The following is a 15,156-nucleotide window of genomic DNA, read 5'->3' on the forward strand; positions in this document are numbered from 1 at the left end:
TTAATTAAAACTATGGCTGGGCGACTTAACTCGTTATTATCGAGTTAACTTGTTAATTATTTAACGGCAATAAATATTTTATCCACGCTGGGTGTTTTTTTGTTTTTTTTTAATTTAATTTAAAAGAATGTTTTATTATTATAAAAGTCTGCTGCTCACAGGCTTTTATTTTGTAAAAGTCTGTCGCTCACAGGCTTTTATTTTGTAAAAGTCTGTTGCTCACAGGCTTTTATTTTGTAAAAGTCTGTTGCTCACAGGCTTTTATTCTGTAAAAGTCTGTTGCTCACAGGCTTTTATTCTGTAAAAGTCTGTTGCTCACAGGCTTTTATTCTGTAAAAATCTGTTGCTCAGAGGCTTTTATTTTGTAAAAGTCTGTTGCTCACAGGCTTTTATTCTGTAAAAGTCTGTTGCTCACAGGCTTTTATTTTGTAAAAGTCTGCTGCTGTCTGCTGTGGAACAGGAAAAGAAAGTAATCGGCGGATCCACCAAACATGGAGAAGGGTACGGAACTTTTACTCGGCCATTTTCATGTTAAAGTTCTTCCAGACGGCGGAGTCGACAGAACCAAAGTCATCTGTAAACACTGCCAAGTTGAATTGTCTTCTCAGCGTAGTAGTTCCAGTCTAAAATATCACTTAAAGGCAAAACACACAACTGATAGCAGCAAGTCATTCAAGGGAACAGACAGTGGAGCGAGGCTTCTACATAAAAACTACAGAAAGATGCTGATGTTAAAAGTGTGTTTGCACAACAAATGTTATGGCACTTTCATTCATATGGCAGCACATTAAAAATAAAGCTAAATGCTAAAAGCTATACGCTACTTTTGGATTCATTTTTGGATTTTGCGTACAAATGCGATTAATCGCGATTAATCAGGGAAATCATGTGATTAATTAGATTAAACATTTTAATCGTTGCCCAGCCATAATTCAAACAGAATATTGAAAATGTGATTCCCGTTTCTGGAACCAGACATTTTATTTCCTCACAGAGAATGTTTTTTTTTTATTCTATTTGCTAAATAAAACCGTGCAGATGTAGAAAACTGAACTCAAAACATGTTTCTTGCTCATTGATCTCACTGTGAAAATAACCTGACGTACATCAAGAGCAACAAACTGCAACTTCTTAAAAAATTCAGAGAGCAGCTGACATGAAGACTCCTGAAATATTCATGTCGCTTTGACTTGTGGCTGCAGCCCTGCGGGACGCCGTCAGGCTTCCCTTTAATGCTGCTCGTTCTTAGATGACCTGGGACCGAATCTGCTTCTGCGATGAAAGGGAGGAGAGAAGCGTGCGGGGGAGGAAGCCGACTGTTGGCTCAGTCGTGACTGAGGAGAGGGAAGAAAGGCCGGAGAAACTGGAACACTCAGGAGGACGTGGTGGGTGGGATCATAGATATGTATAGAATGGCTAGATGTCACGTCCGCGTTGCTGGGCAACGGAGTCGAACGTCCGCAGATGGCCGCCATCTTACCACAGGCAGCTCTCTCGCCGACTACATTGTGTCGATGGTGAAACGTTCAAACATTCAAGACATAACTTGCTTAATTCTCAAACGTTTAGGTTATTATAAACATCAAAGTAGTAAGCTAATTATCACACTACAGACAAAGTCCATATTTATTTTTTTAAATAAAAAACGTAAATATTTCACGTTTATTTGCCCCATGACTCAACTTTATGTATCCCTTGGGATGACTCCCTCAGGGAAATTCAAGTCCCCAGTAGCTCCAAACACACACATAGGATCTCTATAAATCTATAATATAGTATAATATAGAATAATTATCATAATATATAATTAAAATATAATTAATATAGAATAATCTAAAACAAAGTGTAAAAAAGAATATAGGCTATACAAGATATACAAAGTAAAGAGTTAAATAAAATAAGTTATAGCACTATGGTTGAGTTATTGCCCATATTGCACTACACTTGTGTTAATTACACATTGTATGCACATAGTCTGACCATAAATAGAAAATATATTGCACAGTAGTGACGTGAATTATTGCACAGATGACCGAATAAATGAAATATCGCACAGGGTCTTTTAGTATGTAAAACAGTGTAAAATCGTGGAGATTTCTGCGAGATAAGAGTAATAGCGTCAGAGCAGATCACTTACCGTAACTATGGTTACCTCAGGTTTGACTGTCTCCCGGACATCTCACCCTGTGGTAAGATGGCCGACTTGTGCGGACGTTCTAAACTCAGACGTAACACATCTAGCCATTCTGTACACATCTATGTCTGGGATCATCAGTGTTGGCCTCTGACTGACTGATCTCAGGCCGAGTTGCTTCAGAGCGGCCATCGTTCCCACGGCAACGGCACTGCCGCCTCTCCTCTTCCACATCCCCGCCGTCTGAAGTCCACGGCAGCGAGACGGGCCAATAACCAGCTGAGTGATGTCTTCAGGGCTTCCCAGGTAATCAAATAAGCGCATTAGACGCTGCATTGGTTTGTGAGATGCTCCTCATATCTCTGCAGCCAAATGAATGCATGAAGGCCCAGAGTGAGGCGGTAATTTGGGGGGGGGGGGGGTCTGAGCAGCACACCGCCGGGCTGCAGATAACTTAAAGAGAGTTGTTTCTGCTTGGAAATGTTCTTTCATTATGTCCTGATCCAGCCCTCATTTCTTTCTGTTTCCTTCCGAGCAGCCAGACTTCATCTTTTAAAGTGGTCTGGAGCCACTTACACTGGAAAAAAATCAAAGTCTGACCAAGTATATTTGTCTCATTTCTAGTCCAAATATCTCATTGCACTTAATATCAGACACAACTGCCTAACAAGCACCATTTCAGCCAGATATAGGGACTTGTTTGAAGACAATACATCTGGAATATCTTGTTAAATGAAAAAGTCTTGAAAACAAATTGTTTTGAGTCGGATTTCATATGAAACAAGCTTTTATTTTTACATTTGAAGAGGTTTTTAAGCTAATTTCCAGATCACTTTTAACTCAAAAGTCCCAAATATCACATCTTATTTCAAGAAATCTTGACAAGCTGATTTTCACTCGTTCCATTGGCAGATTTTTTTTGCTTATTTCAATCAAAAACGTCTTGTATTTTTTGTTTTTTCTTACTTATTTTTGGAGGGGCATTTTTTTCGAGTGTACCAGACGTAATTATTAAGAAGAACCAGAGTCTGATAAAAGGAAGCCGGCACAGCGGCACTGAGGCCGGCCTGCGTCGGCCCCCTGGTGGACCACAGGCGTTCGGGGAGCCTGTGTGAGGTCATCAGATAAGCACAGAAGCAAGTATCTGGGCACCAGCTCAGAGTGGAGGAGGGACCACCGTCTCTGTCGTCTTCCCCTCACTCAGTGGGGTCACATGGCTCTGAAAGGATCGGATTATTGGCTAAATTACAATGAGAACGAGTTGAGCAAGGGTAATTCTCCTTGGATATATGGCGGTGAATGAATGGGATCAGAGGCACAAAGCGTGTCATACCCCGGTATGATAGGTGGCGCTGTACCCATTCCAGCTGTTGCTAATAGAGCCACTTCCTGTTGACCTCTTCACCACCAACAACAACAACAAACTCAGGCATTGGAGAAAGATGGAGAACGCAGAGCCAGATGAAGCTACGTCCCTCTACATTTGGTCTGTGATGAGCTGCTTGTTGCACAAACTCGATGCACTAAGATGCATTAAGGTAATACAACACAATGCCAGGGGCTCACATTCTACAGAACAGTGATAAATTAGTTGATAAAAATGTTGTATAAAGTTCACAGCTCTCACGTTTGTGACATGTTCGTTTGTTTCTGTTTGTCTGGCGGTGTTGTCCTTCCGGTTCAAAGGTCGGACCACCGGTCCAATCAGAGACCATTCATGTCCAATCACACTGTCCCTTTGTTTCAGAAAATGATGTAAGTGTATCGAATCATATCGAATCATATCGTATCCAATCGAATGAAATCGTATCGTATTAAATCTGACATCGAATCAAATTGAATCGAATCGTATCGAATCAAACCGAATCGTATCAAATTGTATCGAATCAAATCGTATTGAATAGAATCGTATTGAATTGTTCGCATCGTACAGAATCGAATCAAATCAAATCGTATCGTACCGAATCGTATCAAATCATATCGAATCGAATCAAATCGTATTGAATTGAATCGTATCGAATCGCATTGTATTGCATCGTATAGAATTGTATCGTGTCGTATCAAATCGTATTGAATCAAATCGTATTGAATTGTATCGTATTGTATCGAATTGTATCAAATCGTATCGTTGGCTGAATATCGTATCGAATCGTATCAAATCGTATCGAATCGAATCGTATCGTATTGAATCGAATCAAATCGAATCGTATTGAATCGTATCGTATCAAATCATATCGAATCAAATCGTATCGCATTATATAGAATCGAATTGTATCGTATCGCATCGTATCGTGTTGCATCGTATCAAATCGTATTGAATTGTATCGTATTGTATCGAATCGTATCAAATCGTATCGTTGGCTGAATATCGTATCGAATCGTATCAAATCGTATCGAATCAAATCGTATCGAATCGTGAGATTAGTGTATCGCTACAGCCCTAATATTTACACTCCTTAAGCAACGTTTTGGGAACTCGGATGTACTTAAAGCTTAAAAACAGCTTTTTTTCCCAGCAGCAGCCACAGCAGCAGCCCTCTAGTTTAATGTATTAAATCAGAATGTGATCATATGTGCCCTCGTCCAGCCTCCAAAGCGCCTCACAGCCAGCCTTTGTGCTGCAGAATCCTCCACTGGCTGATGAATTCTGATCATTTTCAGCCTGTTTTGACACATTTCTGCTTGTTTTGAAGCCACAGACGACGCCGTGATTCTGCAGCCTTCTGCTCAAGTGAGTGATTCAAACGATGCAAACATTTCAATCCAAGGCAAACAGCTGCTGCAGGTGGCTGCCACCTCTCCCAGACCTCTTCACTGAAGAGCTTCGTGCAGCAAATAGCTGTGAGACATCACCCCCCCCCTGCTGAGGCCCAGGCAGCAGTCAGCCTGCACCGAGCTGGATGGAAACCAAATGTCTGGCAGCGTTTCTGCTCCCAACTCTGCCGATTCAGAGATAAACGAGGTAAATGTTGAAAAGTGTCAGAAGTCAAGAAGCTTCAGAACAGAAAAACTTGAGCGGAGGGCGTCTGCACTCGAGGTTTCACATCAGTCTGCTTCTGTAATTACTCCGACGGGGCAGTTTTCACTCTTCAGCCCGACTGAGGTGCATCTGAATGTGGGAAAGAGTTAACACCAGCGACTCCTGCTGAAACAGAGCAAACACTGAGCGTATTCATCTATTTTTAATGGCAGCTGCAGTGCATGAAGTGCTGCCGACATGCCGGAGCATCGACTCTGTACTCCAGAGCACATTTTTTACCTCCAACCACATCAAATCTGCTTCATAAAAACTCCATAAAATCCCTTAAAAACTCCATCTAAAAATGATGGAGACCCTCCTCTTATCCCTCGGATGTGTTTACACCCCTTGCTCATTCACATGTTGTACAGAGCAGCGCCTAAAAATGGACCCGATTAATTTCCCGGCAGCTTTATCCGGGCGTGTTAATCCACTTTGGAGAAGCTCAGTCTAATCTGTAAACTTCAGAGCTTCTGTGCACGTTACTCAGCTAAAAGACAAGAGACAGATGTTCTGCGAGGGCCACTGAGATTTTTTACCAAAGATGTTTCTAACCAGGTAACAAAACAGCTGTTTGTAGAACGTTAAGAGAAGAAGAGAGACTGAATCCCGAGGTAGAGGAGGAGGAGTGGCTGCTCGTTAAATACTGAGAGTAAAAGCTCGGGTTCTGCTGAATTCAGATTCCTTTAACTGTTAACAGATGTCTGGCCCTGCATGGAGTAGGGCTGAGCAATTTTATGGATACTGCGATATAAATCGATATTTCATTTCCCGATAAAGTATCGATTTTTTTTTGTTTGTTTTTAAATAAAATTGGTTTGTTTTTTTTAAAGCAAACTTTATTGAAAAGTAAGACGTTACAATGAGTGAAAACACAGAACATTAAGGTAATACAATACAATGCCAGGGGCTCACATTCTACAAAACAGTGATAAGTTGATAAAAATCTTGTATAAAGTGCACAGCTCTCACGTTTGTGACATGTTCGTTTGTTTCTGTTTGTCTGGCGGTGTTGTCCTTCCGGTTCAAAGGTCGGACCACCGGTCCAATCAGAGACGATTCATGTCAAATCACACCGTCCCTTTTTTTCTCCCAGAAAATGATGTAAGTGTATCGAATCGTATCGTGAGATTGGTGTATCGCTACAGCCCTAGCATGGAACAACATTAGCTTCTTCCTGCTCAGGGTGTCTCCGGTTCCACCTTTTAACCACGTTAGCATGTTCATGTGATGTCCGCTGGTTAGAAGACGTGTCACGGCTGCACGTTTCCTCCTCTGAACCACAGAGCATGACTTACAGTCTGTCCCAGAAACCAAAGGGAGGAGCTCAGGGCTATCTAATGTTAGCTTAGGGCTATCTAATGTTAGCTCAGGGCTATCTAATGTTAGCTTAGGGCTATCTAATGTTAGCTCAGGGCTATCTAATGTTAGCTCAGGGCTATCTAATGTTAGCTTAGGGCTATCTAATGTTAGCTCAGGGCTGACTAATGTTAGCTCAGGGCTATCTAATGTTAGCTTAGGGCTATCTAATGTTAGCTCAGGGCTATCTAATGTTAGCTCAGGGCTATCTAATGTTAGCTTAGGGCTATCTAATGTTAGCTCAGGGCTGACTAATGTTAGCTTAGGGCTATCTAATGTTAGCTTAGGGCTATCTAATGTTAGCTCAGGGCTATCTAATGTTGCTCAGGGCTATTTAATGTTAGCTCAGGGCTATTTAATGTTAGCACAGGGCTATCTAATGTTAGCTCAGGGCTATCTAATGTCAGCTCAGGGCTATTTAATGTTAGCTCAGGGCTATTTAATGTTAGCTCAGGGCTATCTAATGTTAACTCAGGGCTATCTAATGTTAGCTTAGGGCTATCTAATGTTAGCTCAGGGCTATCTAATGTTAGCTCAGGGCTATCTAATGTTAGCTTAGGGCTATCTAATGTTAGCTCAGGGCTATCTAATGCTAGCTTAGGGCTATCTAATGCTATCTTAGGGCTATCTAATGTTAGCTCAGGGCTTTCTAATGTTAGCTCAGGGCTATCTAATGTTACCTCAGGGCTATTTAATGTTACCTCAGGGCTATTTAATGTTAGCTCAGGGCTATCTAATGTTAGCTCAGGGCTATCTAATGTTAGCTTAGGGCTATCTAATGTTAGCTCAGGGCTATCTAATGTTAGCTTATGGCTATCTAATGTTAGCTTAGGGCTATCTAATGTTAGTTCAGGGCTATCTAATGCTAGCTTAGGGCTATCTAATGTTAGCTTTAGCATCGTGTTGGAGCTCAGGACTTTATACTACGAGAGCTGAAAATTTCATTTTAACGGGCAGGTGAATCTTTGAACTAATTCCACAAACTGAACCATCAGTGGGAAGTTTTCAGCTGTTGTCTACCTTCTGACCCGTCAGTTCATTGTTTAATGTGACATTTCCAGTCAGAACGTGGCGGGAGATCGAGGTGGAAGATTCCCCCTGAACGCCGCTTCAAAGGGAACCTCACAGATAAAGAACTCTGCTGTGAAGTTCATTTCATCCAGCTGCTGTTCAAAAGCCGCCACAGATCAATGATCCGGGGCTTATCCGCGTGGAAACGCTGGGAAAGTGTTTGGTGCTGGAGCTGGTAGGCGTCCTGGCTGCTGCCTGGCACTGCCGTGTCCTTTCATAATCCCTTGAAAAACTCCAGCACATAAATGTCAGGAGCATCCTAACTGCTGAGCTGTGAAGAGTCATCAGATTGCTGGAAATGTCACGCAGATTATTGTGAGAGCGTCCTAATTAATTCCCTTCAGGCTGTTTTCTCTGCTGCACGTTCAGAGCTGAAACGCTTCCGGCAGGTTTTTACAGGAGTACGATCAGTGCAGTGGATTCAGATCCATCAGGATTTCAGCTTCATGTTACTCAGCATCTGTTTGTTCATTAAAGGCAGCAGAATTCTTTATGAGCTGCTCCTGATTCACTGATGAACAGACAAACTCTTCTGATTCACTGATGAACAAACAAACTCTTCTGATTCTCTGACGAACAAACAAACTCTTCTGATTCTCTGACGAACAAACAAACTCTTCTGATTGACTGATGAACAAACAAACTCTTTTGATTCACTGATGAACAGACAAACTCTTCTGATTCTCTGACGAACAAACAAACTCTTCTGATTGACTGATGAACAAACAAACTCTTCTGATTCACTGATGAACAGACAAACTCTTCTGATTCTCTGACGAACAAACAAACTCTTCTGATTGACTGATGAACAAACAAACTCTTCTGATTCACTGATGAACAGACAAACTCTTCTGATTCTCTGACGAACAAACAAACTCTTCTGATTGACTGATGAACAAACAAACTCTTCTGATTCACTGATGAACAGACAAACTCTTCTGATTCACTGATGAACAGACAAACTTCTGATTCACTGATGAACAAACAAACTCTTCTGATTCACTGATGAACAAACAAACTCTTCTGATTCTCTGACGAACAAACAAACTCTTCTGATTCTCTGATGAACAGACAAACTCTTCTGATTCTCTGATGAACAAACAAACTTTTCTGATTCACTGATGAACAGACAAACTCTTCTGATTCACCGACGAACAGACAAACTCTTCTGAATCTGATGAACAAACAAACTCTTCTGAATCTGATGAACAGAAAAACTCTTCTGATTCACTGATGAACAGACAAACTCTTCTGATTCACTGATGAACAAACAAACTCTTCTGATTCACTGATGAACAAACAAACTCTTCTGATTCACTGATGAACAAACAAACTCTTCTGATTCACTGATGAACAGACAAACTCTTCTGATTCACTGATGAACAGACAAACTCTTCTGATTCACTGATGAACAAACAAACTCTTCTGATTCACTGATGAACAAACAAACTCTTCTGATTCACTGATGAACAAACAAACTCTTCTGATTCACTGATGAACAAACAAACTCTTCTGATTCACTGATGAACAGACAAACTCTTCTGATTCACTGATGAACAGACAAACTCTTCTGATTCTCTGATGAACAAACAAACTTTTCTGATTCACTGATGAACAGACAAACTCTTCTGATTCACCGACGAACAGACAAACTCTTCTGAATCTGATGAACAAACAAACTCTTCTGAATCTGATGAACAGAAAAACTCTTCTGATTCACTGATGAACAGACAAACTCTTCTGATTCACTGATGAACAAACAAACTCTTCTGATTCACTGATGAACAAACAAACTCTTCTGATTCACTGATAAACAAACAAACTCTTCTGATTCACTGATGAACAGACAAACTCTTCTGATTCACTGATGAACAGACAAACTCTTCTGATTCTCTGATGAACAAACAAACTCTTCTGATTCTGATGAACAAACAAACTCTTCTGATTCACTGGTGAACAGACAAACTTCTGATTCACTGATGAACAAACAAACTCTTCTGATTCACTGATGAACAGACAAACTCTTCTGATTCTGATGAACAGACAAGCTCTTCTGATTCACTGATGAACAGACAAACTCTTCTGATTCACTGGTGAACAAACAAACTCTTCTGATTCACCGACGAACAGACACACTTTTCTGAATGTGATGAACAAACAAACTCTTCTGATTCTGATGAACAGACAAACTCTTCTGATTCACTGATGAACAAACAAACTTCTGATTCACTGATGAACAAACAAACTCTTCTGATTCACTGATGAACAAACAAACTCTTCTGATTCACTGATGAACAAACAAACTCTTCTGAATCTGATGAACAAACAAACTCTTCTGATTCACTGATGAACAGAAAAACTCTTCTGAATCTGATGAACAGAAAAACTCTTCTGATTGATGAACAGACAAACTCTTCTGATTCACTGATGAACAGACAAACTCTTCTGATTCACTGATGAACAAACAAACTCTTCTGAATCTGATGAACAGACAAACTCTTCTGATTCTCTGATGAACAAACAAACTCTTCTGATTCTCTGATGAACAAACAAACTCTTCTGATTCTCTGATGAACAAACAAACTCTTCTGATTCACTGATGAACAGACAAACTCTTCTGATTCACTGATGAACAAACAAACTCTTCTGATTCTCTGATGAACAAACAAACTCTTCTAATTCTCTGATGAACAAACAAACTCTTCTGATTCACTGATGAACAGACAAACTCTTCTGATTCACTGATGAACAAACAAACTCTTCTGAATCTGATGAACAGACAAACCCTTCTGATTCACTGATGAACAGACAAACTCTTCTGATTCACTGATGAACAGACAAACTCTTCTGAATCTGATGAACAAACAAACTCTTCTGATTCACTGATGAACAAACAAACTCTTCTGATTCACTGATGAACAGACAAACTCTTCTGATTCACTGATGAACAAACAAACTCTTCTGATTCACTGATGAACAAACAAACTCTTCTGATTCACTGATGAACAAACTCTTCTGATTCACTGATGAACAGACAAACTCTTCTGATTCACTGATGAACAGACAAACTCTTCTGATTCACTGATGAACAAACAAACTCTTCTGATTCACTGATGAACAGACAAACTCTTCTGATTCACTGATGAACAAACAAACTCTTCTGATTCTCTGATGAACAAACAAACTCTTCTGATTCACTGATGAACAGACAAACTCTTCTGATTCACTGATGAACAAACAAACTCTTCTGAATCTGATGAACAGACAAACCCTTCTGATTCACTGATGAACAGACAAACTCTTCTGATTCACTGATGAACAGACAAACTCTTCTGAATCTGATGAACAAACAAACTCTTCTGATTCACTGATGAACAAACAAACTCTTCTGATTCACTGATGAACAAACAAACTCTTCTGATTCACTGATGAACAGACAAACTCTTCTGATTCACTGATGAACAGACAAACTCTTCTGATTCACTGATGAACAAACAAACTCTTCTGATTCACTGATGAACAGACAAACTCTTCTGATTCACTGATGAACAGACAAACTCTTCTGATTCACTGATGAACAGACAAACTCTTCTGATTCTCTGATGAACAAACAAACTCTTCTGATTCACTGATGAACAAACAAACTCTTCTGATTCTGATGAACAGACAAACTCTTCTGATTCTGATGAACAGACAAACTCTTCTGATTCACTGATGAACAAACAAACTCTTCTGATTCACTGATGAACAAACAAACTCTTCTGAATCTGATGAACAGAAAAACTCTTCTGATTCACTGATGAACAGACAAACTCTTCTGATTCACTGGTGAACAAGCACACTCTTCTGGTTCACTGATGAACAGACAAACTCTTCTGAATCTGATGAACAGAAAAACTCTTCTGATTCACTGATGAACAGACAAACTCTTCTGATTGACTGATGAACAAACAAACTCTTCTGATTCTCTGATGAACAAACAAACTCTTCTGATTCTCTGATGAACAAACAAACTCTTCTGATTCTCTGATGAACAAACAAACTCTTCTGATTCACTGATGAACAAACAAACTCTTTTGATTCACTGATGAACAAACAAACTCTTCTGATTCACCGATGAACAGAGAAACTCTTCTGATTCTCTGAACAGATTCTGCATTAGAAGAAGCATAAATATGTTTTTTTTGCCCACATCACCAGCCCTGATTGTGGCTAAAAGCTGATTCATAACGTAAATATTTCTCTTTTTTAATACTTATTATTGTAAAAGTATCTCTTATCCGATTAATCGACTAATCGGTTGAATAATCGATAGACTCGATTAGCTAAATGATGGTTTGCTGCAGCCTCGTGACGTTCACCAGCTCTGCCGTGAGGCTTTCTTTAGGGATCAGCAGCGTTATTGGGTTTCATGGATGTTAGCAGCAGAAAGTGAGTTTCATTCAGTGGGAAACATGTCAACTTTAAAAACATCGTCATGGCAACAGGCGCACTACTACCAGCAGCTGATGCTGAAAGGCTGCCGCCACAGCGCGCGTCGTTTGAATGTCGATCAATCTGAAAGATTTGATCTTTTAGTCGGTAAAGCTTCCCTAAAGTCAAACTTATTCCCTCAAAGCGCCTCGAAGGCTCAGAGTCAGTCTGCCGTCGTCCAAAGTGACGAAAAGCAGCCGGACCAACAAGAAAAAGCTTAGAGAATGGCCACACAATTAAATCTGAGATTAAATCAGAGCCACAGACGGTATTAGACGAGTTGGCCAGAAGCAGAGCCACCAGACCCGGACTCGATTGTCTTACCTGCTTCCCTGGAGAGCTGCATGAAGGCGTCCACCCCCTTCTCCCCGTAGCTGCCCTCCGACGCCACCGTGGAGACGTAGTTCCAGCCCATGGCCTTGACGATGTCCACCATCGCCTGGGCCTGGAAGCTGTCCGGAGGCACCACCCGCGAGAAGAAGTCGTAGCGCCGGTCGTCGCTCAGCTCCGGGGCGGTGGATGCATAGCTGATCTGAGGGATCTGAGGGGGAGGGAGGAGGAGAGGGTGTGAGGAAAACCACATCCAGGAACCAGAACCAGACCACCAACCAAAACCAAACAACCCAAAACCTAAAGCTTCTTCTTCTTTTTCAAGTATTTTTTGGGGGCTTTTGTGCCTTTAATGGATTGGACAGTGGAGAGAGACAGGAAGCAGGGGGCAGAGAGAGGGGGAACAACGTGCAGCACAGGGCTGTCCGATGCAGGATTCGAACAGGGGCCAGCTGCAGTGAGGACTATAGCCTCTGTATATGGGGCGGCTGCTCAACCCACTACGCCACGGACCACTCCGCTTAAAGTTTCTTTTAACGCGTCCAAAAGAGGGTTAGGGTAAGGGTTACATTTAGGGTTAGGGTTAACCCTAACCCTAACCCACTTTCTTTCAAACCGATACTTGGATCCGAGTACTTGCCGATACCGAGTACCGATGTCGATACTTCTACCACAAAAAAATGCAATGATTTGGAAAAGAGGTTTCGGTCTCACCGGCCAAACCACGCTGTTCCTGATTAGCTCGTCATCTCCCCGAGCCGCCAATCTAAAAAAATACAACAAAAATGACAAGACACCTTCTGATCGTGGTCTTAATGCAATAAATTGGTATTGGTTAACTTTAACGAGTACGAGTATATTAGAATAGTATCGGCCATCCCTAGTTACATTACCTTACCCTAACCCTAGGGTTACCCTAACCCTAATCCTAGAGTTACCCTTACCCTAACCCTAGGGTTACCCTAACCCTTACCCTAGGATTACCCTAACCCTAATCCTAACCCTAGAGTTACCCTAACCCTAGGGTTACCCTAACCCTTACCCTAGGATTACCCTAACCCTTACCCTAGGATTACCCTAACCCTAATCCTAACCCTAGAGTTACCCTAACGCTAGGGTTACCCTAACTCTAACCCTAGGGTTACCCTAACCCTTACCCTAGGATTACCCTAACGCTAGGGTTACCCTAACTCTAACCCTAGGGTTACCCTAACCCTAGGGTTACCCTAACCCTAATCCTAACCCTAGAGTTACCCTAACCCTAATCCTAGGGTTACCCTAACCCTAGGATTACCCTAACCCTAGGGTTACCCTAACCCTAGGGTTACCCTAACCCTAATCCTAACCCTAGAGTTACCCTTACCCTAAGCCTAGGGTTACCCTAACCCTTACCCTAGGATTACCCTAACGCTAGGGTTACCCTAACCGTTACCCTAGGGTTACCCCCAACCCTTACCCTAGGATTACCCTAACTCTAACCCTAGGGTTACCCTAACCCTTACCCTAGGATTACCCTAACGCTAGGGTTACCCTAACTCTAACCCTAGGGTTACCCTAACCCTTACCCTAGGGTTACCCTACCCTAACCCTAGGGTTACCCCAACCCTTACCCTAGGATTACCCTAACGCTAGGGTTACCCTAACCCTTACCCTAGGGTTACCCTAACCCCTACCCTAACCCTAGGGTTACCCTAACCCTTACCCTAGGATTACCCTAACGCTAGGGTTACCCTAACTCTAAGGTTACCCCAACCCTTACCCTAGGGCTACCCTAACCCTTACCCTAACCCTAACCCTAGCACAAAGACAAAGAGCCACAAACCAGCAGGAAATCCTCCACTGATCCACTTTGAACTCTCTTTGACTCTCTGAGCTGCTCGTGTTCTAAATGACGGAGGTATTTTTTCCCTCTTAGACTTTTTGGAAATGATTTCGACTCTCTTGAGTTCTTCTGGCCCTAAACCTCCGCTGTTGAAATCAATCCCTGATGCTTCTGACTGAACTCTTTAACTCTTTTTTTTTTTGCACAGAAACCGTCTTGAACCCAACGGGATTCACATCACGTCTCTTTTTAGACGCAGTTCCGGTCTTTAACACATGGAAAAGGCTCCTTTGGTCTCGCCTTCTTCAGGATGTTTGGTCCCATCTCAGATTTGACCCCTTCAGGACTCTGAGCTACTAAATCTTGACCCAGTCTCGTCCCCCTTTGCTCTCTTGTTTTGACCAGAACTCAATCCCTTCAGAGTCTGACTCCTGATTCCAACTGTTTGTTTTCGTCTGAGATTCAAGCCTTTTGCACTCGGAGCTGCTCAGACTCTCTTCTTTCAGACTTTTATGGACTCGATCTTGACTCATTTAGACTCTCATCTAAGCTTAAAATCAGTCGCTGATAAACCCCAATCATGCAGGTGTTTTCAGCTCTTCCGGATCACGTCTCAGGGTAGGGGGTTAACCCTAACCCTATTGTGTCCAGTTAGATGCCAAGTAAAGAAAAACTAAAGAAAAACAGTGTTTGTTGAAGCTAATCAGCGTCTGCATTAATATGGGAGATGATGGAAAACTCACTCAAGTTTGCTAAAATGAGTTTGATGCAGGCGGTAGTGAAGCTGGTCACAGTAATTACATGAGACCAGTATGAGGTCAGGGATTATTTGATCTCTGCCCATTAAAGGCTTCCCTAACGGCCGGCAGAAATTAAATTCCACCCTTTAGAAAAAAATTGCTGAAAAACTCTGAACGTTGCAAATCCCCCCAAAGATGTTCCTTCAAT

At 41.7% G+C, this 15,156-nt stretch overlaps 1 protein-coding gene across 2 annotated transcripts in view; it reads right to left on the minus strand.

Moving 5' to 3' along the window:
• The window catches only part of grm7 (glutamate metabotropic receptor 7), a 344,389-nt gene that overhangs the window by 247,321 nt on the left and 81,912 nt on the right, over nt 1-15,156 (minus strand). For both annotated transcript variants that reach the window (XM_075460109.1, XM_075460110.1), the window contains exon 2: nt 12,381-12,597. In XM_075460109.1, coding sequence (XP_075316224.1) covers nt 12,381-12,597 — 217 coding nt within the window. The remainder of the gene's footprint in view (nt 1-12,380; nt 12,598-15,156) is intronic.

The sequence above is a fragment of the Odontesthes bonariensis genome, chromosome 3, assembly GCF_027942865.1.
Source record: "Odontesthes bonariensis isolate fOdoBon6 chromosome 3, fOdoBon6.hap1, whole genome shotgun sequence".
Classification (NCBI taxonomy): domain Eukaryota; kingdom Metazoa; phylum Chordata; class Actinopteri; order Atheriniformes; family Atherinopsidae; genus Odontesthes; species Odontesthes bonariensis.